This window comes from Phocoena sinus, chromosome 7, assembly GCF_008692025.1.
Source record: "Phocoena sinus isolate mPhoSin1 chromosome 7, mPhoSin1.pri, whole genome shotgun sequence".
Classification (NCBI taxonomy): domain Eukaryota; kingdom Metazoa; phylum Chordata; class Mammalia; order Artiodactyla; family Phocoenidae; genus Phocoena; species Phocoena sinus.
This window is the reverse complement of record NC_045769.1, coordinates 67,568,250-67,590,213: the sequence shown is the minus strand read 5'-3', so window position 1 is coordinate 67,590,213 and position 21,964 is coordinate 67,568,250. Positions and strand designations below refer to the sequence as shown.

General features: G+C 36.0%; 1 protein-coding gene across 4 annotated transcripts in view; it reads left to right on the top strand.

Moving 5' to 3' along the window:
- Window positions 1-203: 203 nt before the first annotated feature.
- The window catches only part of SCN2A (sodium voltage-gated channel alpha subunit 2), a 94,325-nt gene continuing 72,564 nt past the window's right edge, over window positions 204-21,964 (top strand). The window contains exons 1-10 of one of the 4 annotated variants that reach the window (XM_032637940.1): window positions 204-338; window positions 2,054-2,371; window positions 3,283-3,401; window positions 13,942-14,031; window positions 14,761-14,889; window positions 15,462-15,553; window positions 16,437-16,709; window positions 19,648-19,711; window positions 21,275-21,416; window positions 21,558-21,764. Coding sequence is in view for 3 of the 4 variants with exons in the window: in XM_032637936.1 (XP_032493827.1) it covers window positions 2,105-2,371; window positions 3,283-3,401; window positions 13,942-14,031; window positions 14,761-14,889; window positions 15,462-15,553; window positions 16,437-16,709; window positions 19,648-19,711; window positions 21,275-21,416; window positions 21,558-21,764 (1,383 nt within the window). In the remaining variant the exon portion in view is untranslated. The remainder of the gene's footprint in view (window positions 339-2,053; window positions 2,372-3,282; window positions 3,402-13,941; window positions 14,032-14,760; window positions 14,890-15,461; window positions 15,554-16,436; window positions 16,710-19,647; window positions 19,712-21,274; window positions 21,417-21,557; window positions 21,765-21,964) is intronic. The other 3 variants (XM_032637939.1, XM_032637936.1, XM_032637937.1) reach the window with 3 other exon arrangements.

The following is a 21,964-nucleotide window of genomic DNA, read 5'->3' as shown; positions in this document are numbered from 1 at the left end:
TGTTCTGTTCTAAGAAAAGCTTGTAGAAGATTAGAGCTCCATTACTGAGAGCTTTGGGCTGCTTCAAACATGCTTCTGTGTGTACACTGAGGGGTTTCTCTTCACAGTTCCCCGCCCTCTAGTGGTAGTTATAATAATGCCATTTTGTAGTCCCCGCACAGGAAATGCCTGTTCTTACTTCAGTTACCAGAATCCTTTCACAGGAAGTTAGGTGTGGTCTTTGAAGGAGAATTAAAAAAAAATGAAAAAAAGAAAAAAAGCATGATGGAATTTTAGCTGCAGTCTTCTTGGTGCCAGCTTATCAATCCTAAACTCTGGGTGTAAAAGATTCTGCAGGGGTAATGTTTTAATATTCTTATTATGCTTATTCTCTGTGATGCTTCTTTACCTTTACAGTAGAATCCTTGGGGGAATCTGCAGAGGACCACTTTCATTTTGAAGCTGCTGTCTGCATGTTTTAGCATGTCTCTTCTATTAGAGCATCCAGGCATGGCAGGTTCCTCCTTGAAGTGTGCAGGGACCTTCTTCACGCCTATGCCTGTCACTAGGCCTAAGGGTCTCTGGGGATGGGTGAGGAAAATGAGGGATGTATTGGAGGCTCTGTGATACTGAGAGGGCAGTCTTCTAGCTGGTGGCTGAAAGGTCCTGGTCTACTTCAAAAAAAAAATGTGGAAATGGTACAGTAACTTATGTTATTTTAGATTTCCCTGTTTGATCTAGCATATCTACAGAAATGATCTGGATGTGAATGAATTTTACTTTTAGAAAATGCACCTCATGTAATTAAATGGTAATTTTCATTCCTGTAGGGTAAGGGTTAAAATGGATTGATATTTTAAAAAGAAGGAAAAACAGATAAGTGATTGTATATAGATGGCATTCTGGAGTCAAGATTTTGGTTGTATTATTTCAAAAAACATAGAAACTCTTGCCACTGATTCAGAGATAACGTCTGAAATGATTGGTGTGCTCTCTTGAGCTATATATGTTAGCCCAGTAAAATATGATTAGAATACAGTAAAACTCCATTTATGTTATCACAAAGACCAGCATAATAGGAGTTCATGTAAAAGATAAACTATCTTAAACTTACTATTTTTTTCAAGTCCAAATCTGCTACGTGGATTCTTAAGAAATGGGCACTGTTTGAGAAAATGAGCTATCTCTACAGTATTTCCTAAGGTACTGCAAATTTGTTAATCTAAGAAGCAATTACACTAGCTAGCAGCAGGTTGCTAAACCAGGGGGTCCAAGCTCCAGACCTCTTGACGTGGGTGACTTCCTGCCTGGTTTGGCAGGAGCTGGGTCCCTTCCTGTGCAGCTTCCGAGCAGTTCCAAATGCAATCCGGCATTCCCTGCTCCTTCCCGCTCCCTTGCTTTCAAGCAGTATCTACCTATGTTTCCACAGCCTGGCATTTCAGGATTTCCAGAGCTCTTTACCAGGTGCGTTGATTTTGAATAAGCTCTTTGAGGTGGAAAAGTAGGCCAAAGGGAACATGGAAAAAAATGGAGAGATACATGCAAGATCTTTGCACAGCCCAGGTTCTGCAGTTTTTGGTAATTATTCATCTCTTGTTATGGATCTCGGATATTTTTTTCAGAAGGGATGCTGAAAAAGATGGCTGCCAAAATATTCACACAAGTGAAACAGCAAGCACAAACCAGTATTCTCCATTTCTGAGCTCTGAGTTGGATATTTTCACTTAAAACATTTTGGGAGTGGGAGATTAGATTACCTCTTAGACACCTACTGAATGTGAAAGATAGATCTCCATGCAAGCAGATGAATGCATGCAGGAGAATCCCCTGAGTGCCAAGTGCAACTTCCTTAGTAAAATATTACAGATAGCTTGGTTTATATATTTTATCTCAGTATCATGTAATTGGCTACAGTCACGTTTTATCCTAATGACCGTTGCTTTTTTTCCCTCTCTCTGTCTCTCTCTGTCTCTCTCTCTCTCTCTCTCTCTGTCTCTCTCTCTGTCTCTCTCTCTCTGTCTCTCTCTCTGTCTCTCTCTCTGTCTCTCTCTCTCTCTCTCTCTCGTTTCCATAGCACTTTCTTATGCAAGGAGCTAAACAGTGATTAAAGGAGCAGGATGAAAAGATGGCACAATCAGTGCTGGTACCGCCAGGACCTGACAGCTTCCGCTTCTTTACCAGGGAATCCCTTGCTGCTATTGAGCAACGCATTGCAGAAGAGAAAGCTAAGAGACCCAAACAAGAACGCAAGGATGAAGATGATGAAAATGGCCCAAAGCCAAATAGTGACTTGGAAGCAGGAAAATCCCTTCCATTTATTTATGGAGACATTCCTCCAGAGATGGTGTCAGAGCCCCTGGAGGACCTGGACCCCTACTATATCAATAAGAAAGTGAGTTCTTAGTCAAGTTGCCTTTACTTCCCCTACTTCCTAATTGCTTCCGGGCTAGGGCCAGGGATGTCAGGTGAAGAATGTTGCGCCTCGTCCCCTCTGTCTGAAGTATCATTAGGGTACTAGGTAGGCTTGACCATGTAATGGCCCCATTACCCTAGAAGCCTTTTGGAAGCACTCATTTGAACCCATGTCCAGGACAGGCAGGGAACTGAAGGGGCATCCTGCAGTGGGGGAAATGAGGAAGGGCAAAAGTCTGTTTACCTTACAGTGTGGTGAAGCAGAAAGTTAAGACAAGGAGTATATTTTTTTATGCAGTAAAAATATTTCCAGGAGTAGTATCCAAATTCCTCTTTACAATATCTAGCTCTACATAAGGTACTTTGATCTTCAGCAGGTTTATTCCTTCACACCATAAACTTTGCCCATTCCATGGCTCCCCCCAGAAGAAATAAAAGCAGGTGGCTTTTAAGTGCCCAAAAAAGAGTGTGATCAAACACCACCTCTGGAAAACCCTGAAGTTCCTCTGAGAAAATTTTTATCTAACTGAAAAACGAATCAAAGCCTCATTTTTGAGCTCTTTGTGGGTTATAATTACAGTTTTTAAATACTGATATTAAAACTTGATAAGGAAAAAAAAAATCTTGATAAGGATGCTAAGTATTCCTATGGCAGTGACTACAGATTTTCTTTATGTTCTTAAATCCTCATATCACTTACGAAATTTAGGAGAGTTTATAGGGCTCAGAAAGAGAAAGCACACAGCATCATGTCATATGTTGGTAATTAGTATATTATTATATTTTGTAAGACAATATTTCTAAAAAGTTGTCTCACTTTTTTCTTAAAATATTCTTAATTTTAATACTAAGATTCTAAATTCTGTTTTATGTGTTTGTTTTCTTTTTCAGACGTTTATAGTATTGAATAAAGGGAAAGCAATCTCTCGATTCAGTGCCACCCCTGCCCTGTACATTTTAACTCCCTTCAACCCTATTAGAAAATTAGCTATTAAGATTTTGGTACATTCATATCCTTTTTTCAAATAGTCATTTAATATGATTTTGCTCTTTGACTGACTTATTGAGTTGGGAATTTTTCAGAAATATGCGTGGTTGGCAATGTTATGTGCTCTTTCTTTCTTTTTCCCTCTAACTCAACAGTTCGCATTATTGCAAAATGGGATCATAGGTAAGTGAAACACTTTGCCCCATCTTCCAAATATTTCTTCTTTCCCTGACTTACTACTTCTTTCTTTATTCTTTCCTCCTCTTCTCCCTCTGAATTGCCTACTACATCCAAGACTTCTTCATTAATTTTGACAGTATTACCAGGCTCTCCTTTTATAAGTCTTCAAATTTTACAAGGTTATCTATATAATGGGTAAATTCTGTGAGTTAATTTTCTTCATTACTTTACATTTGGAAAATATATGCATAATCTGAATTATACAATTTTATATCTTTTTCATCTGAATTTTACTACTTTCTGCTTTTCATTTTAGCATTTGAAAGCTTTGAGTTATAAATGTTTATAATTGTGATGGAATACACATTAGCCTTTCAAATGTCACTTTTTTGGGTCACTTGTTCCTATGTTTTATTCAAGTCTCAGGTCCTGCTACAATTATCTCTTTCCAAAGGTTTAATCTCTATTTATACATATATATCCTCATTTCATGCTTCATTCTCCTCATGAAGTATCTACTTCCTAGAGATGGAATTGATGACGCCTTGGTGGGAGATGGTGATTTGATTTACTCCTGAAGGTAAATAGAGTAGTTGTGAATGAGAAGTTTTATTCCAGGCCAGGGACAGTGATCTGGCTGACAGCCAGCCCTACAACAACCAAGGAAGCAAAGGTTTGCAAGACTGGCTGTGCTACGCAGAGGCATTTACAGGAAGCGCACAAAGGCCTTAGGATGAGGAACTGATATATATCAGGAACTAGAGGTAAGGAAGGGGAAACTGAAAGTTAAGCAAAGTCTCAGGTAGGACAACTTTAAATTTTGTTTCCTAATTAGAAAGAGTCATTGCCTGCAATTTACAACATGGTCAGCCCAGGGCTTGGCTTTAAGGCTTACAAAGTAAAAACTTAACTTCCTCTAGCAGGCCCAGAAAATATTTGAATTAGATATGGTAGGGAATTAGAAAAGATAAGGAATTCAAGAGATGGGATAAGCTTGGTACAGGGAAGTCATCTAATTTCTGGGTGGAGGGGCTGTAAAGCATGTCCCCAGACTTGCCTGGCATTGTGGCAAATGATGTCTTTAGAAGCGTGGCATTCTGGAATTCAGTTTCCTTTTAACCTCTAGGTCATTCCTTTTTCACCCCCGCCCCCAGTTTTGCATAGACGTCAACATATTTTAATTTCATACGTTAATTTCATGTTTTAACATTTAATAATTTTTTGTTAGTTTTTTTTAAGCAATAATGATTCCTTACTTCTGTTTTTCAAGTAAGAGAACCCAGTTGTACAGGGAGAAAAAATGCTTTGAGTTAGCTTTAGGAATGAATAATGAAATTGAGATTTAGATTTGAGTCTCTTGAACTATAAATTATGGTCCATTATTATGTTTGAGTATTTATAATCTGGGCACTGAATAAATCTTTCCATAAATTATTTATTATATTTAAAAATAATTATACATCCCTATATAATCACAATTTATACATGAAATTATGTGGAAAATTCAGACTTAGCCCAATGCTCTGTTCATAGTAAATACTGAGAGAGTACATATTGAATAAATAAGTGACAAATGAGTCAAGAGGTTAAATAATTAGATGCAAAACAACTGACAAAATGGAAGGTTTGAAGAGGTCAGAAAAATCGATTTTTCTTGAAACTGAATGATGAAATAAAATTAAGAAAGCCCAATGTTATAGGAAAAGGCAGGATTTTTTTGTTGTTTTAAAACTTTTGTGGGGAGATAGTATTTTTTTTGAAAATCTATAATCTCCACTCCAAAAAGTTCTATATTAGGAGACCCAGGAGCCCTAACTTAATGCCGTCTGGGAAAAGAGACTTCCAGTGGTAGAGCATGAGAGCAGTTTTAGAAGTTCTGATCAGAGACTCTGGGCATTGAGGACCAAGTTTATGGTGGGGGCTATTCAGGAATCAAGATACAATTTAATTTGAAGGTTTGCACTTGCTTCCCAGTAAAAAAGAAAACCTCCAAGGGGCAAAGTTGTTAGGAGACCTGCAGTGGTGCAAGTTGAAATGTGAAGGCAGCCAGGTAAATCTAAGACTTGCCAAACTGAACGGTTGACTCTCCCAGAACCTTACAAATGGCATATAGTTACAGATTTCTTCCAACGTAGAAAAAGTAGATTCTGAAAAATCTCTGATTACCTGAATTAAAATACTATATTTCAGATATCTCACCTTGGAGTAGAGATATGAGAAAAGGCAGGTAGACTGATAGACACATTCTTCAGTCTTTTGGTGATAAGGCACATTTGCCTAGAGATCCTCGTAAACTTTGATGTAAATAATACTGTACAGTTTGCAGGTGATTTTCCCAATGATTTTGTCTTATTCCTCACAACGCAAATCCTAAGCTCAAATCCTGGTTTTCTGACTTCAAGTGTCTTTTGCTATAAGATAACCATGCTTGGGGTTGGTAATGGTGGGTCTTGGGCACAGTTAAGAGGTTGTTGTGTATTTATTATCATTAGTTTATAATCCAGAATATGGCCAGTCACAATCAAGAAATTTGTATCTTAAACCTAGATTGGTATCTCTATTTCCACCGAAAATCCTGACTTATTTCTTAAAGAGTTGTTATCTTCATTAGGAGCTGTTGCATATCAAATTAGCTTTGTTTCTTGATTTTGGCAGAAAAATCTTAGCTTAATATATTTTTGTCAGGGTATATTTTGAAAACTGAAAATGCTGTTGATGTGCCCATTACCTTGTTTCAATAGTTAAATAAAATATGGTTATATTTTCTAGATAATAAACAAGTAAAAAATAATCCATATTCCTAAAATTCCCTATCAGAATTTTCAATGTGTTGCATGTCAGTTTTTATTATTTTACTTTAATACGCACACTCTCCTTTACTTTGCATTTGTTACTCATTCATTTGTTCATTTGCAAATATTTACTAAGTACCTACTGTGTGGCAGATGTTCTTCTAGACACTGGGATGCAACATAGAGCCAAACCTAGTCCCTGCTCGCATGTGGTTACATTCATGTGTATGTGTGTGTTTGAGAGGAGAGAGATAATAAAAATAAATCAGCTAGTGATAAGTGCTATTAAGAAAAATAAAGCAGTGTAAAAAGAGAAGAGTGGCAAGGTCCTGTTTTAAATCATATGATCAGGGAAGTCCTCTATGAAAAAAATAGCATTTGAATAGAGAGCCAAAGGAAGTGAGGGAGTGAGACATGGAAATCTGAGGGGAAAAGGGAATAGCAAATATGAAGGCAAAGGATAAAAGTGGAAGTGTACCTGGTGTGCTCTAGAATCAGCCACGAGCCCAGAGTGCCTGGAGGAGAGTGGGAAAGGCAGAGAGTAGGAGAGGCTGAGGTCAGTGAGAGTGAAGGTCGGAGCTGAAGTTGTAGGCTGTGGTGAAGACACCAAATTTATGCTGCATGAGATGGGGAGAGATGACTGGAGGGTTTTCAGCAGAAGAGTGTCATCACCTGACTCAAATTTGAGAAAGATCACTCTGGCTGCTGTGTGGAGAACAGGCTGCCTGGGGGGAAAGAATGGAAGCAAGAAGATAGATTGGGGGCTTACTGCCATTATGAAGGCAGGGGACGCCGGTGGCTTGGCCTTTGGTGGAAACAATGAGGGTAGCAGATGTCATCAAATTCAGATGTGTTTTTCAGAAGAGCTGAACAGGATATGCTGAGCAGTTGGACATGGGGTGTGAGGGAATGAGCAGAGCTAAGGAAAACTCCAAGTGTTTAGTCTGGTCAAGAAAGAAAAATGCAGTTACTTGAGCTTGGGACAACATTAGGTGGAGGGATATGCTGGGTAAAATCAAAAGTGTGGATTTGAACATATTTTTTTTTCTGAGGGGTCTATTAGACTTTCAGTGGAGGAGTTGAGAAGTTAAATGGAAATACAAGTCTGGAGTTCAGAAAAGGGTTGGGCTGGAGGTATAACTGAGAGATGTCAGTGTATGGATGGTATTTAAAGTGATGGCAAAGACCTGAAACACTCCAAATCACACAATAATGCAGAACTACCTATCATTCATAAGGGGTAGGAAAATACACAGCTTTTGGTTTCAGAAAACCTGGATTCAACCCCCACCTCTGATATTAACTTACTGGCTCCATGACCTTGGGCCAAGTTACTCCAACTGTTTTGAATCTCAGTTTCTCCATCTATGAAATTGCAATCGTTATATATACATCAGTAATAATATCTACATAAGTACCTGACACCATGACTAACACTTGGTAGGAACATGATAACTGGTAGCCAGGACAGCTATTGTTGGTAGTAGTAGCTACAATTCTAGGAGCAGCTGCTGCAAGATTAGCAAAGGAACACTCTCATATTGTTTAAGGAATTCCACAAAGAATTCTGTACAAATCTCTACTGTCTTGAGGCTTGATTTTGCAAACAAAATGTTTATACAGCACCAGAGTTAGGAGCTGTTAATCGACCAAAACATAATGTGGTCAGTTCCAGCCTTCTCATTTTGCAGATGAGTTCATTGAAGCCCACACATGTTTAGTCTTTTTCTAAGACTACATTTTATATAAGTGGCAGAGCTAAAACTTCAGGTTAGGTCTTTTGCAATTTCCATCTAACAGAAGAAAATTGATTTCTGAACCCTCGGGTATAAATAATGTACTGGGGGCATTGCCAGTATCTCTGTCTCTGTGTATTTCAAAGGTTATTTTCAGTGGCTCCAACTTACTATTTCATTAAATAGGAAGTGAGCTTTTTAGCTCATCCCAAAATTATATGGTATCTATGTAGAAATTAAAAAATCACGGTTTTCATCTATGTAGAAATCAAAACCCCAAAATTATATAGGTCTAAGGGAAAGGAGGGTAAACAGCTTATGATTTCTATTTTTCCTGCTTTAATGCTCAAAAGTTATCACGTAGTTAGGAATTTGTTAATAACAAAATTAAACAACTCAAGAGTTAACATTATGTGTGTGTCACATATATATGTGACATTTAGTCAATATTTCTGCTGTCTCACAAATATGCATCAATATGTAGAAAGAGGCCTGTCTTACTTTGCTTTGAATTCTCCATTTTTATGTTAGAAAACCTCTTACATAAAACTATCTTCTACCTCTAGTTCATATATATTTTAAGTTGAAAATTTCTCTGCAACTTCTCTGGATATTATGTATTATTACAAAGCCCCTGGACAGAACAAACGATGTCTTCTCCTTAAGAATAACAAAGAAAAAAAAGAATAACAAAGAAACGCCCTACATTTTTATGTTGAATAAACAAATGATTAATAGTAATAAAAATGATTGTATCCTCTAAGAAAAGTATTAGGACTCTTATCTGCATTTACACAAGAAAACTGAGCCTTAAAGAATTAACTTGCTGAAGCCCATGTGTTTGGTAAAGGATGCATCTGATCCACAGTTCATCACTTTAAAACTCATGCTGCTTCATCCTACCTACATGGATATAGAGGTAGACATCTAGTTTCCATGTCAAAAGTTACATAAACCATTTTCAGTATAAACTTGAAGTCTTTCCTCATCTTACACACATAGGAAATATTTTAGACTTGCCAACTGACGGGTTAGTATCAATCAAAAGGTTAACACATTTTTATTAATATCTGGTATAGAGAAATTAATAGATTTTAAAATCCTTTTTTTCCTGATATTATATGAGGTTAACCTACCTCTATTTTATTTTATATACAAAGTCTCTTAAGGAAATACTATTCTAGGATTCATTGTTCTTTCAAAAAATGTACTTTAGTTGATGTCATGGAATATATATTTAGAAAATAAATATATGCGTTTTGTTACTAGTTCTAACCCCTTGAAATCTACCTTGACATGGAGTTTCTATACTTTTTCAATGTATGGTATCACCAATACCATGTCTACATTTTTTTTCATATTTGTATATGTGTTATCATTATCTGAAATCCTACTATTTCAATCACTCACCAAACTCTGAGAATCTTAGATATGTGACTGATAAAATGCATTTATAGTGATTTAAAAAAGTAATGGGTTTTGAAACTCTCTATTTAGAGATTATCTATTAAACTAATAGCATAAAAACCTGACTCTAGTTATCTCTTATTTGGTTTAAAAGCAAAATAGTTTTATTTGCTTTCCTTTTTGAGCATCTGTCAGGATCTTTAACTTAAGCATATTTTTATTATTAAAATGATAGTCATACAATGTGAAAAACACGAGTTTAGTGTAATGATTTATTAATTTTGACTTACTGGGTAATATTCACTCTTTCTATTATTAATATTTGAATATATATTTTACATTATTATATATACTTAATTTTTATCATTATAAGGAGTAAATATTTTTAAGGGTCATAAAACCATGGCTTAGTCTGTTATGTGACATAAATCTCATGAGGCTATCAATTTCCACTTTATATTTATCCAGTGTTCTCTCTTTCAAAAAAAATGTAGAAACTTGTGAACTTGATATATGTGAAAACAAATTTCATGCTGTATTTCTGATCCATATTAATAAATATATCATTAAAAAGGGAAAATTTACTTCACTTAGTAATAAACAATCTTCTGAACTGACATCATTCAATAGTCATCGGACACTGCAAAATGGCAAAGGTATGGTGGTGAACAATATAGACATGGCCCTTGTGAAGTTGACTGCCTAGCAGAAAAAAATCAGTGTTAAAATCAGTCATTGGAGGAATGGTATCAGGTGCTACAAGTATGTATTACTGATAGACCTAATCAGGAAATGTGCTATTGTGCACAGCATTTTACTGAAAATAACTTTTAATCTGAGTGCTGGAGAAAAAGTTGGAATTGGCTAGGTGAAGTGGAGAGCATGTCCAGGGAAAAGAGGTGATATTTGCTAAGATCCTGACTTGAAAAAGAGCTTATTTAATTCCATGACCTAAAACAATTGCAATAATATTGGACTGGGGAGAGTGGAATGAAGAGTAAAGAAGCTGAAACTGGAGAAGTAGAGAGGAGTTAGATCTCCTAGACTCTTCACTCTTTGTAAGATATTTGATCGCCATCCTAAGGTAGTGGAAAGCTATTGAAATTAAATTTACAAAGGTCATTTGGTACAGTATGCAGAAAGGATTGAAAGGAGTCAAACATGGATTCAGAAAGACCAGTTTAGATGAAATTGCAGTAATCTAGGTTAGATTTGATGGACATCCGGGCTATGTAGTGATATGAGGATTGGGGGAAAAGTTCACTGAATCCAGGCATAGCAGGTAGAATTGACAATATTTGGTGTTAAGTTGAATGTGGAGGTTTAAGGAAGAGAAAAATGCAAGATCACTCCTAGGTTCCTGACTGGATCATGAGCCATTTTCTGTGATACAGAGATGTCAAAGGGGCAGTATTTTAGAGGGGCAGAGGAATAGGATGAAAAGATTTTTAGTTTAGTTTTAGAACTGAAAAAATTTGAAGTGTCAATGAAATGAGTAAATATAAATGCAGATGTAATATGTACAATTGGGTACCATGGACAGTTGAGTTCAGAAGAGAGGGCTAGTCTGGAGAGAAATACTTGAGATCAGTGGGCATGTAAATGTACTTGGAGCTATGTATGTTGATGAGCTTTACTAGGATAAATATAGCAGGAGAGGGGAAAATGGCTTGGATATCTGATGTCCTTTTAAAAAAGGGAAATATAACATTTCAAAGGATACAAAAAAATTGTCCATGAGACATGAAAAATCAAGGGGTTGGGACTTCATGAAAGCAAAAATAAGAGAACATAATGAAAGGGGGAAGAAGAATCATGCTTGTCAAATGCTGCTGAGAGAGCAAGTCAAATAAGAACTCAAAATTATCCTTTTGTTTTCAGGGACAAAACATGAAGATGTTTGTCATATTTAGAAAGAAAACTGGTAGGCTAAGGATGTGATAGATAAATGAGGGAAAGTAAAGATAAACATCTCTTCCAAGAAGTTTGGCTGTGAAATGGAAAAGAGAAGTAGTTAGTAGTAAGTAGTTAGAGGATTGTGGGTTATAGGAAAGTATTTTCTTTTTTTCCTCCGAGATAAGAGAGACTTAAGCAAGTTTGTGCTGATAGGAAGAGGTAGATAGAGTGGGAAGTGTTAAAGGTAAGAGAAGGAAGAGATAAGAGATTTCTGAAGTGTTCTGGAAAGGTAGAAGGTGTCCAGAGTATGAGTAGAGGGATTGAAAACTCCCCCCATTGAAACAAGAAGGAGGAAAGGATCTTATTACATAGAGGTTTGTCAGTTTGGGGGTGGGAAGTAAAGATATGGCATTCTGATCCTATCTCTTCTCTCAGTGAAGTAGGAAATAAGGTCATGAGTTTGAAATGGGGAGGGAAGGAAGAAGATTGGAGGTCAGAGAAGAGTGGAGAATATTTGGAATTGTCTTTGCAGAGTAGGAGGTGCAGTGAAGTGGAGAAATATTTAGACTGTGTTGAGTGTGGGTGAGGCTGGGAACCATGTATTTTGAATGGCGCCAACCGACCAAGAGGAGTCATTTTCTCCAGTAGAGCCTAGCAGCCTAACAGACACAGAGGATCCTCTAGTTTTATATACTAATAGCAAGTCATCTTTAATTTTGTCTTACTTTTTGTTTCTTTGTAGCAATAAAGGAAAAATGTTTCTTTGAAATGGTGTTTTTCTGTGTTCTCTAGGTTGTAGTGCCCTCATGTGGCTGATCCACACCATTCACTTATGACTGTTTTCATGTGGATGCATTTTAACAAGCTGAGAATCAAGCATGTGCCTTGCATCACTGCCAGTCAAAATGAAAAATCAATGATTGCTTTGACTAAAGTCAGTTGCGGGTGCAAAGAAGCTTCCTTTATAGATTAACACATAATACATAACACAACATATAGATAACACAACACTATTCTATTTTACTACACTTAAAATCGTGCTGATATGTTACTATGTGTAAATAATGTGAAGATTTATAATAAAAATAAAGAGTGAGGGCTTCCCTGGTGGCGCAGTGGTTGAGAGTCCGCCTGCCGATGCAGGGGACACAGGTTCGTGCCCCGGTCCAGGAGGATCCCACGTGCCGCGGAGCGGCTGTGCCCGTGAGCCGTGGCCGCTGAGCCTGGGCGTCCGGAGCCTGTTGCTCCGCAACGGGAGAGGCCACAACAGTGAGAGGCCCGCGTACCGCAAAATAAATAAATAAATAAAAATAAAAATAAAGAGTGAGAAGTGATATTAATAGCATTTATTCACTGGAATTTTTATACAGTTTCTAAATCTATATTGATAAAGCTCTTGTTTTGCATAAGTACAGCTGAATCCTTCTTGTGCTTTTTATTAACTATGAAAGAAAGTTATTTCAAGTGTTACTACTGAAAGTTTTCTTAAAGAGCTTTTGTTGCTGTTTTTCAGTATAAAGGAGAGTGAACTGCATTGGCTATGTCTACACAGGCAAAGTGGGGTAGAGTGAAACAAACCACATGTTTCTTATAAGTAGTGTTCTCTATGATTTAGGAAATTAAGAAAGTAATTTATTGAGTATCTACCATGTACAAGGCACATTAAATTGCAGGAGGTTTAATATATTTTAACTAATTTGATTCTGACAGCAATCCTGTGGAATGGTTATTCTTTCTCCCTTTTATAGCAAAGTGAACCAAGGCTTAGGGAAATTATAAGTAATTTGGCCACAGTTACAAACCCAAGAAATGTCAGTACTAACACCAGCCATCTTCTCTTACTATTCAGAATTTAATGAGCAATCACCGTATATTATATATTCCACTTAGAAAGAATTTTATTGAAGATATTCCACTCAGATGACCCTTAGGATGGAGTTATAATGCATTCAGTTACAGTCGGCCCTCCCCATCCATGGGTTTCATATCCATGGGTTCTACATTCGCAGATTCAACCAACAGTAGGTGGTGTACAGTGTTCAGGATCCATGGTTCCTTGAATCTGAGGATGCAGAAACCATAGATACAGAGGGCCCACTATGGGACTTGAGCATCCGTGGATTCTGGTGTCCGCTGCAGGTCCTGGAACCAATCCCCCACGCATAATGTGGGATGACTGTAATTACTGGTATTCTCTTGTTGAATTTTTGTCAGAGTCTTCATACATGCTGAGCTTGCACTTCAGTCGTTGAGTCTGTCATTAAAGAAAGAAAAAAACTTAAATTGATAAATTACTTACCAATCAGCTAATTTCTTTTCATTTAATCTTTTTCATTACTAAAATCACATAAGTAGCCTCCAAATAATTGATGGCTTGGCCTGACATGACTTGGTTATGGAGTTGTTAAAATTACAGAAATGGAAAAAGCAAACTCAATAATAAAATAATAAGGGCATAAAAGTTCTAAACTTCATGGTGGTGAAAGACATAATGGTGTATGAAAGTGAAATTTTCCACTGAATTTTGTCTTCCTTGACGGTATTCTTCTACTTTATTCAATGTGCTCATTATGTGCACTATTCTTACCAACTGTGTATTTATGACCATGAGTAATCCTCCAGACTGGACAAAGAATGTGGAGTAAGTAGAAGATTTAAAAAAAACTCTTGCAATATTGTTGTCCCTTTATGTGCATTTAACATCTTGAGACCTCATCAGTTTCTTTAGCAAATCATACTAGCTACTACAAACCAGTTAGACAGTGATTCAAGTTCATTTCAACCACTGATTTTCTGTAGGACAAAGCTTGCACTGGCTCATTAAGTTGCTCCAATTACTGCACTGATTTGACTGCCAATATTTGTAGCTCTTTATCTTCCTTATGCGTCTCACACTCTTTCAAAGGTAATCAGTGATTACTAATATCTGATGATAAAAACTATACCTAGTTTGTATGTTCTTTTCCTCATGGCTATCACCTTTCTATGTTTTATTAGTATATATTTCATTGCTGTTAATGATGTACATTTTATTAGACAAAAAAATCTTCATTTATTTTTGTTAATAACTATTTCCTTAAATTAGACCAAAACTAGTGTATTTCAGGTAATATTTTCATATAGAACCATATTATTTGGGCTTTCAAATGAATTAATGTAGCAAATACAATACTCAATAGTCAATGAGAATGTCTTTCAGAACGTAATGTTTCTTTCTTCCTTAAGTACTACCTAAGGTCTACATTATAGGGAGACCAATATAGAACTATATGGAAGCCTCTAATTTGTATTTGTTATTTTTCTCCTTTAAGATATGTACATGTAAATTACCTACTAGACCTTTAATGTGGGCTTGGCTATTTTCTCTCAGGTACACCTTTACAGGAATTTACACTTTTGAATCACTTATAAAAATACTTGCAAGGGGCTTTTGTTTAGAAGATTTCACATTTCTACGGGATCCGTGGAATTGGTTGGATTTCACAGTCATTACTTTTGCGTAAGTATCTTAATACATTTCCTATCCGGGAAGAGTAAATCATTAGTGGGAGCCTACACTGTATTTCTCCTTGGTGGTTTCCCTTAACAGATCAAGCATTTTTCTTGGTTATGTGAATTTAGGATATTTTTCTTCCAATCAGATTGTGCACTTTGGAGAAATTAGGGACTATCATAGTAAATTACATGGCTTTGATTTCAATTAATGCTGTAAAGCAATAAAATAAATTTCCCAAGTAACAGAGATTATGATTGATGACAATGCCATTTTTCTCTTAATTGGGAAATCTGATGGCAACACTCATTGAAGTTGAAAGATCTTGATGAAAGACCAACTTAGACTTAGATTTCCCTAAATTCTGAATAACTCTGATTTAATTCTACAGGTATGTAACAGAATTTGTAAACCTAGGCAATGTTTCAGCTCTTCGAACTTTCAGAGTCTTGAGAGCTTTGAAAACTATTTCTGTAATTCCAGGTAAGAAGAAACTGGTATAAGGTGGTAGGCCCCTTATATCTCCAACTGTTTCTTGTGTTCTGTTATTGTGTTTGTGTGTGAACTCCCTATTACAGATATGTGACAGAGTTTGTGGACCTGGGCAATGTCTCAGCGTTGAGAACATTCAGAGTTCTCCGAGCACTGAAAACAATTTCAGTCATTCCAGGTGAGAGCTAGGTTAAACACCGAGGCTGACTTTAGCAGCATTGGTGCTACAATCACAGCTTTTGTGCGTAAGCCTTGTTGCTTCTCACCTATTGCAAATAAATTTGTAAAAAAGCAAGAATCAGTACATCATATTTTGGGTGGATTTGATTCTTTGCTTTTACTAGTTGCTTTCTTTAAAATGATCTGTTCTAAATCAGCCTTTGAGTTTAACAAGTTTTTGCATGAGGCATTTGCAGTAACAGGCTACATGGTTTGCGTCCTGTAACATCAAGCTTTCTGCATAGAAGCTAAACTGTAAGGCATTCAAACTGCTGCAGATTTGACCAGTTAGGTCTAAAACTGGTAATTTTCTTAACTTCAAATAAATGAAAGAGCAAGGGATAGCATGAGTGCTGCATGGGGCTCAGTTTTCAGATGTCTTCCTTTTTTAACCCATACTCAAGCTTGCAGAATTCACAAATATATAACCTCATAGCTCAGTGACTTCAAGATTTCTTACTACTTTATTCATATAGATTTTTATAAAATCAATAAGAGGTTAGGGAGTAAGACATCTGCAAATAAAGGCAAAAAATTTATACAAGGTTGATGTTTAAGCATGAATAACAAAACCATTTCTTTTGCTCTAAGGAGTATTTGGAAATACACTTTTGGTTTATTTCCATTCACGGTTTTCTAATGAACGTACAAATTCTGCTTTCATTCATTTTCACCGGCTAGCAGGCTTTTCATGAAAATGTTATTCAATCACAAACATTAAACTAATATTGTTGGCATTCTGCATGACATCTTTATTTTCCAGGACGAGCTCATGATGTTTTTGTCTGTGAAGTAGCTGTCGAATAGTATATTTAAATTCCTCCCTTTGATTTTATGTGTAGGCCTGAAGACCATCGTGGGCGCCCTAATCCAGTCAGTGAAGAAGCTCTCAGATGTAATGATCCTGACTGTGTTCTGTCTGAGCGTGTTTGCACTAATAGGATTACAGCTGTTTATGGGCAACCTGCGAAACAAATGTTTGCAATGGCCCCCAGATAATTCTTCCTTTGAAATAAACATCACTTCCTTCTTTAATAACTCATTGGATGGGAATGGTACCACTTTCAATAGGACAGTGAGCATGTTTAACTGGGATGAATATATTGAAGATAAAAGTAAGACATACTCTTTTGACCATTAAGCTGTTTAGTCCTTTAAATATTAAAATATATATATAGTGAAAATTGTCTCAATTTTGATGTGAACCAAATTACTTAGACCAATTTAACATAATATATATGATACAGAAGTCAAATGGTATCTTACTCCTTTTTCCTTATCTTTCAATCAATGCGATAAAAGTTATCGTTTGAAGATGTGTTCTTTTCCTAAACCAGTCTTGACAGCAATACAGTATAATGCTTTATAAACAAAAATATTCATTTGTTGGGGATTGATCAGGAGTTTTCAGTCATCTTAATAAATAAATCAGTAGTTTGAACTATTCAATGTATTTTGCTGAAATGGATTATTAAGAAGACTGAGGAAAAAATAATCTGGCCCTATTTGGTTTGACTCAATATATGTTTTGAGTGCATATGATGTATCTGGAAATGGAGAAACTAAGATGAAATCTGAATTTGTGTACTCATCAGAAAGTTAAGCAACCTTAGTCCAGCAAGTTACTTATTGATGAGAAAGTGCAAACTCAAAACCTACCTTTATAATATTCTTATTCCAGTTTATCTCTTTGGTATCAATCATTGTGTTAGAGTTGTTTATCAATACAGTTTGATTTTATTTTAGAGATGGACATCAGAATATACTTATGATTTAGTATAACTTCTTATCATTGAAGCCTGCCCCTCTGTCATTGGAATGTCCAAGTCCCTCCCTCTCTTTTTTTTTTTTTTAATTAATTTATTTTATTTATTTATTTTTGGCTGCGTTGGGTCTTCGCCGCTGTGCGGGGCTTTCTCTAATTGTGGAGCACGGGCCCCAGGTATGTGGGCTTCAGCAGTTGTGGCACATAGGCTCAGTAGTTGTGGCTCACGGACTCCAGAGCACAGGCTCAGCAATTGTGGCGTATGGACTTAGTTGCTCCGCGGCATGTGGGATCTTCCCGGACCAGGGCCCGAACCCATGTCCCCTGCATTGGCAGGCAGACTCCCAACCACTGTGCCACCAGGGAAGCCCCTCTCCTTCTCCTTGTGCAATTAGCTAGCCTACTTCCATTGATCTCTTGATTATCAATACTCCATTGGGATACTTAGTCTGAGGTATCCTTCATGGTTTTTAGAACCATGTGAAATTTTATCACTTCTCACATTATATTAATGTTTTAAGAATTAGTATTCTCATGAAGATTTTTACTGAAGAGATTAAGATTCTTTGGACAAGTGAATAAATAAAACAAATGATTTCATTATTTATGAAATTTCCCATTTATTAATGTTATAATAACAGCACAGTGACAATCTTTGCACATAAATCTTTTCTCTATTTCTGATTGTTTCCTTCAGATAGATTTCTATTAGTAGAATTTTGGGGGGTTAAAGGGTATGACGACATTAAGGCTAGGGAGACATAGTGTCATATTGCTCTCCAAAGAGGTCAGACCACTATATACCTCCTATAGCAGTGGCCATCTTACTGAATTCTCATTAATATTGATTATTACCATATTTTAACATCTTCTGATAGAAGGAAAAGTGTATCCTCTTTTTCATTATTAATGTAGTAGAATCTATAATTGTTTATTAGTATCATTAGCAAGTTATATATTTAATGTAATGTGAATTATCTGTTGACATTTTTACCTGTTATTCTATCAGGCGATAGTATACTTTGGGAAATTCATAAGATCTCTGTAATTTATCAAGTATGTTAACATTCTGACTTTTTCTGGCGAATATATTCTCCAGCTTGTTTTTTCTTCTTATTGTTTGTTTTTGATCCCTAAGTGATTCTAATTTTTAGGCAATCAAGTCATCAAAATTGTTTTCTTTTTTTCTATAGCTAAGATTATAAAATGCTTCTGGATTCAGAAATAATAAAAATTTTCACCTAGATATTCTGCATGTAAAACAGCCACCTGTATATTCTGCATTTAAACAGCCACCTGTGTAGTCTAGATTGAAAAGAAAACCTACATATTTTTATATTATATTAATGGACTTGTCTTTAAATCTTTAATCCCTAAATATCTAGAATGATTTTTTGATATATGTTATGAGGTAAGGATCTAAAATTTTTTGTGAAACTATGACCCAGATTGACCTACATAATATATTAGGGTATTCCTTGAATATAGGCTTTTAAGTATTCCTGAAAACTATAGTAAAATTTTTTTGTGGGGGTTATGTGTGTGTGTGTTTTTTTAATGTATATGTGTCTGTATGTTTTTGTATGTGAATATGTAAATATGTATGTTTATATATGTGTATGTTTCCTGAGATCATCTTTGCAACTTATTAAATTTATATATAAGGTATTCCTTAAGAATAAAAAATAAGTATACTTAGAAAATACATATCTCCAAAGAAGCAAATTTATCTTGAAAGACAGTATTCAAGCCAAAACTCAAAGCAGAACACTTACTTACAGTATCATGGAAAGAGCAAACAGCTCAGTCCACTTTTCACAAGAAATTAAGTTAAAATTGGTAGGGAAAACAAAGGTCTGAATCTAGTTTGGGTCCAGGCAAAGCATAGTTGTAAAATAAAATGTTATTTCATGGCAGCATTTAGAAGCAACAAGGCTTTCCTATCTCTCACTTTTTGTGCCAAACAGCCTTAATTTGACAGCTATTTTTTGAATTATCCCAAGCAATTTGAGTTTATGATAGAGAATGCTATAATAGTTATTCCTTACCAAAATTTTCTTTCTAAATCAATCTTCTAAACATTTGTTTAATCAAAAATGTTTTTTGATATTTGTTTAATATTCAATTATTATTAAAATATTTTCATTGAGCCCTATATGCATTTATTATTTTATCAATTTCATCATGGTTTAAGAAAAGGTAAGCTTTCTTACCTAGGCACAATGGCTAAAGTGTTTTGAGGTTTTTTTTTTTTAATGATTCTTTCTATTCTTTGCTCTTTTAAATAGGTCACTTCTATTTTTTGGAAGGGCAAAATGATGCTCTGCTTTGTGGCAACAGCTCAGATGCAGGGTAAGTGATGTTTTGTGTTGAGTCTCAGTCCACACTGTTGCGTAGGCCTTAATAACCTGCTACCTTCCACCCATCCAGCCCCCGCTTGCTCCTCATTCAAAGCCCTGCATAAATTCCACTTCACGCTGACTCTCATAATAGCTGGGATAAGTGTGGATTCTCACCTCCTTCACACACTCACTCATACGCAGCAATTATTTTTCCATACTAGGTCACAGCTAATCTTGCAAATTAGTTCAACGGAAAATATAGGGAAAAGCAGTACATATACATAAGAAGCTTAAGTTAATAGAATTCATAAGCATGTTCTTTTATAAGTGTGATATTCTATATAAGCTAATGTGGTCTCCATGGCATAAAATGTAAGATATCTGAAGATAATGTCAATATCTGAGGTGTGGTTGAGTACATGTTAAGCATATTTTAGCAAAGCGGTTGACAGCATAGACTGGAGAGTTTACATGAATTCAAACCCAGATGTCACCAGATAACGTCACCTCTCCTTGCCTTGATTTCCCCATGTGATAAATAGGAATAATTATAGGGTGGCTCTGAGAATTAAATGGATTAATGAATGTTTAGCTATTACAGCATTCAATAAGTACTTTTAATTATTATGATTGTTATCATGTGGATGCTTATTATTAAGAAGTATTGTACCTGGAGCTAAAGCAAGGAGGAAAATTCAGAGAAATAGTTACCTTTCTCTAGTTGACAAGATTTTAGAATCATAGACAGAAATCTAATGTTCTTTCTGTGGAAGATGATATTGTGGACATTAGTAGCTAATACCTGTAGCAAAATTCCCAGTGGTATCAGTGTCAGGCTTTGCATTTGGCTCATGTGATAAAGATTGTGCTGCCTTTATCTCCAGATCTTAGTGATAAGTAAAACAGACTGATTTTAATTCTTTCTCTGTACTATACTAAATGTTTTACATATGATATCGTATTCGATGATTGTAAGTTTGGGAGGCAGGTTCTGTTATTAGCCCTTTCTTACATATGAGGTTCTCCAAGCCTAGCAAGTGTGGGAAACTTGCCCAAAGTCTCGCAGCCCAGAAGTGTCAGGCACAATATTGAGGCCAGGTCAGCTTGATCATTAAGGTCATATTATGAAACCTTCACTCTGCAGACTCATTCATTCCTCTCAATGTGACCCCACCATCTTTTCTTTAGCCCTCTTGCCTACCTCCACATTCAGCACACTTCTGCCTCTAGATATCTTCAGTGAAAATCAAATCTTTCCCTGTAGACTTATTTTTCTGTTCATGTTCACAAATCCCAAAAGATAGTAATCATAATATGATTGCTTTTATATGGAGACATGATAAATATAATAATGACAATTATGAATCACAGAGGAATCCACAAATAGACTTAGCAGATTCTGTTGTTATGTAAATCAGTCCACTTAAGTGCTGGGTTGAGCACTGGCTAAAGTGAGAGAAATCTGCTTTCCCTGGTGTCTCATAAAATGGATATTGGCGTCTATAAAAACAGGAAAGCCAGCCATCCAACTTATAGTTACTGACTTCCTCTCTTTCCTTTAACCTAATAACAGCCAGTGTCCAGAAGGATACATCTGTGTGAAGGCTGGTAGAAACCCCAACTATGGCTACACAAGCTTCGACACCTTTAGCTGGGCTTTCTTGTCCTTATTTCGTCTTATGACTCAAGACTTCTGGGAAAACCTTTATCAACTGGTGAGAACAGATAAAATGATTCTTCTGGGAAGCATGAAATACTGAGATCAAGAGAATTGCTATAATATACTTTATTACTTAGAGTGTGAGCTTATAACATCCTGTATAAAGTTTAATAAAATATCTCTTCTATTTTTGCAGACATTACGTGCTGCTGGGAAAACATACATGATATTTTTTGTGCTGGTCATTTTCTTGGGCTCATTCTATCTTATAAATTTAATCCTGGCTGTGGTGGCCATGGCCTATGAGGAACAGAATCAGGCAACGCTGGAAGAGGCTGAACAGAAGGAAGCTGAATTTCAGCAGATGCTTGAACAATTAAAAAAGCAACAAGAAGAAGCTCAGGTATAGTAGCAAGCTTCGAGCCTTTTTGTGTTTGTTTATCTCAGCTCTCTGACCACACTGTCGAGATCAGAGTCGTTTAACACACAAAATCAGCAGTGGTAATTGATATTCGAAACAAGTCATATGTATTTGGTAAGTGTTAGGAGCCTGTTTGGTTATTAGGAGATTATTATTTTGTTTTGATGATTATTTACAGTCAA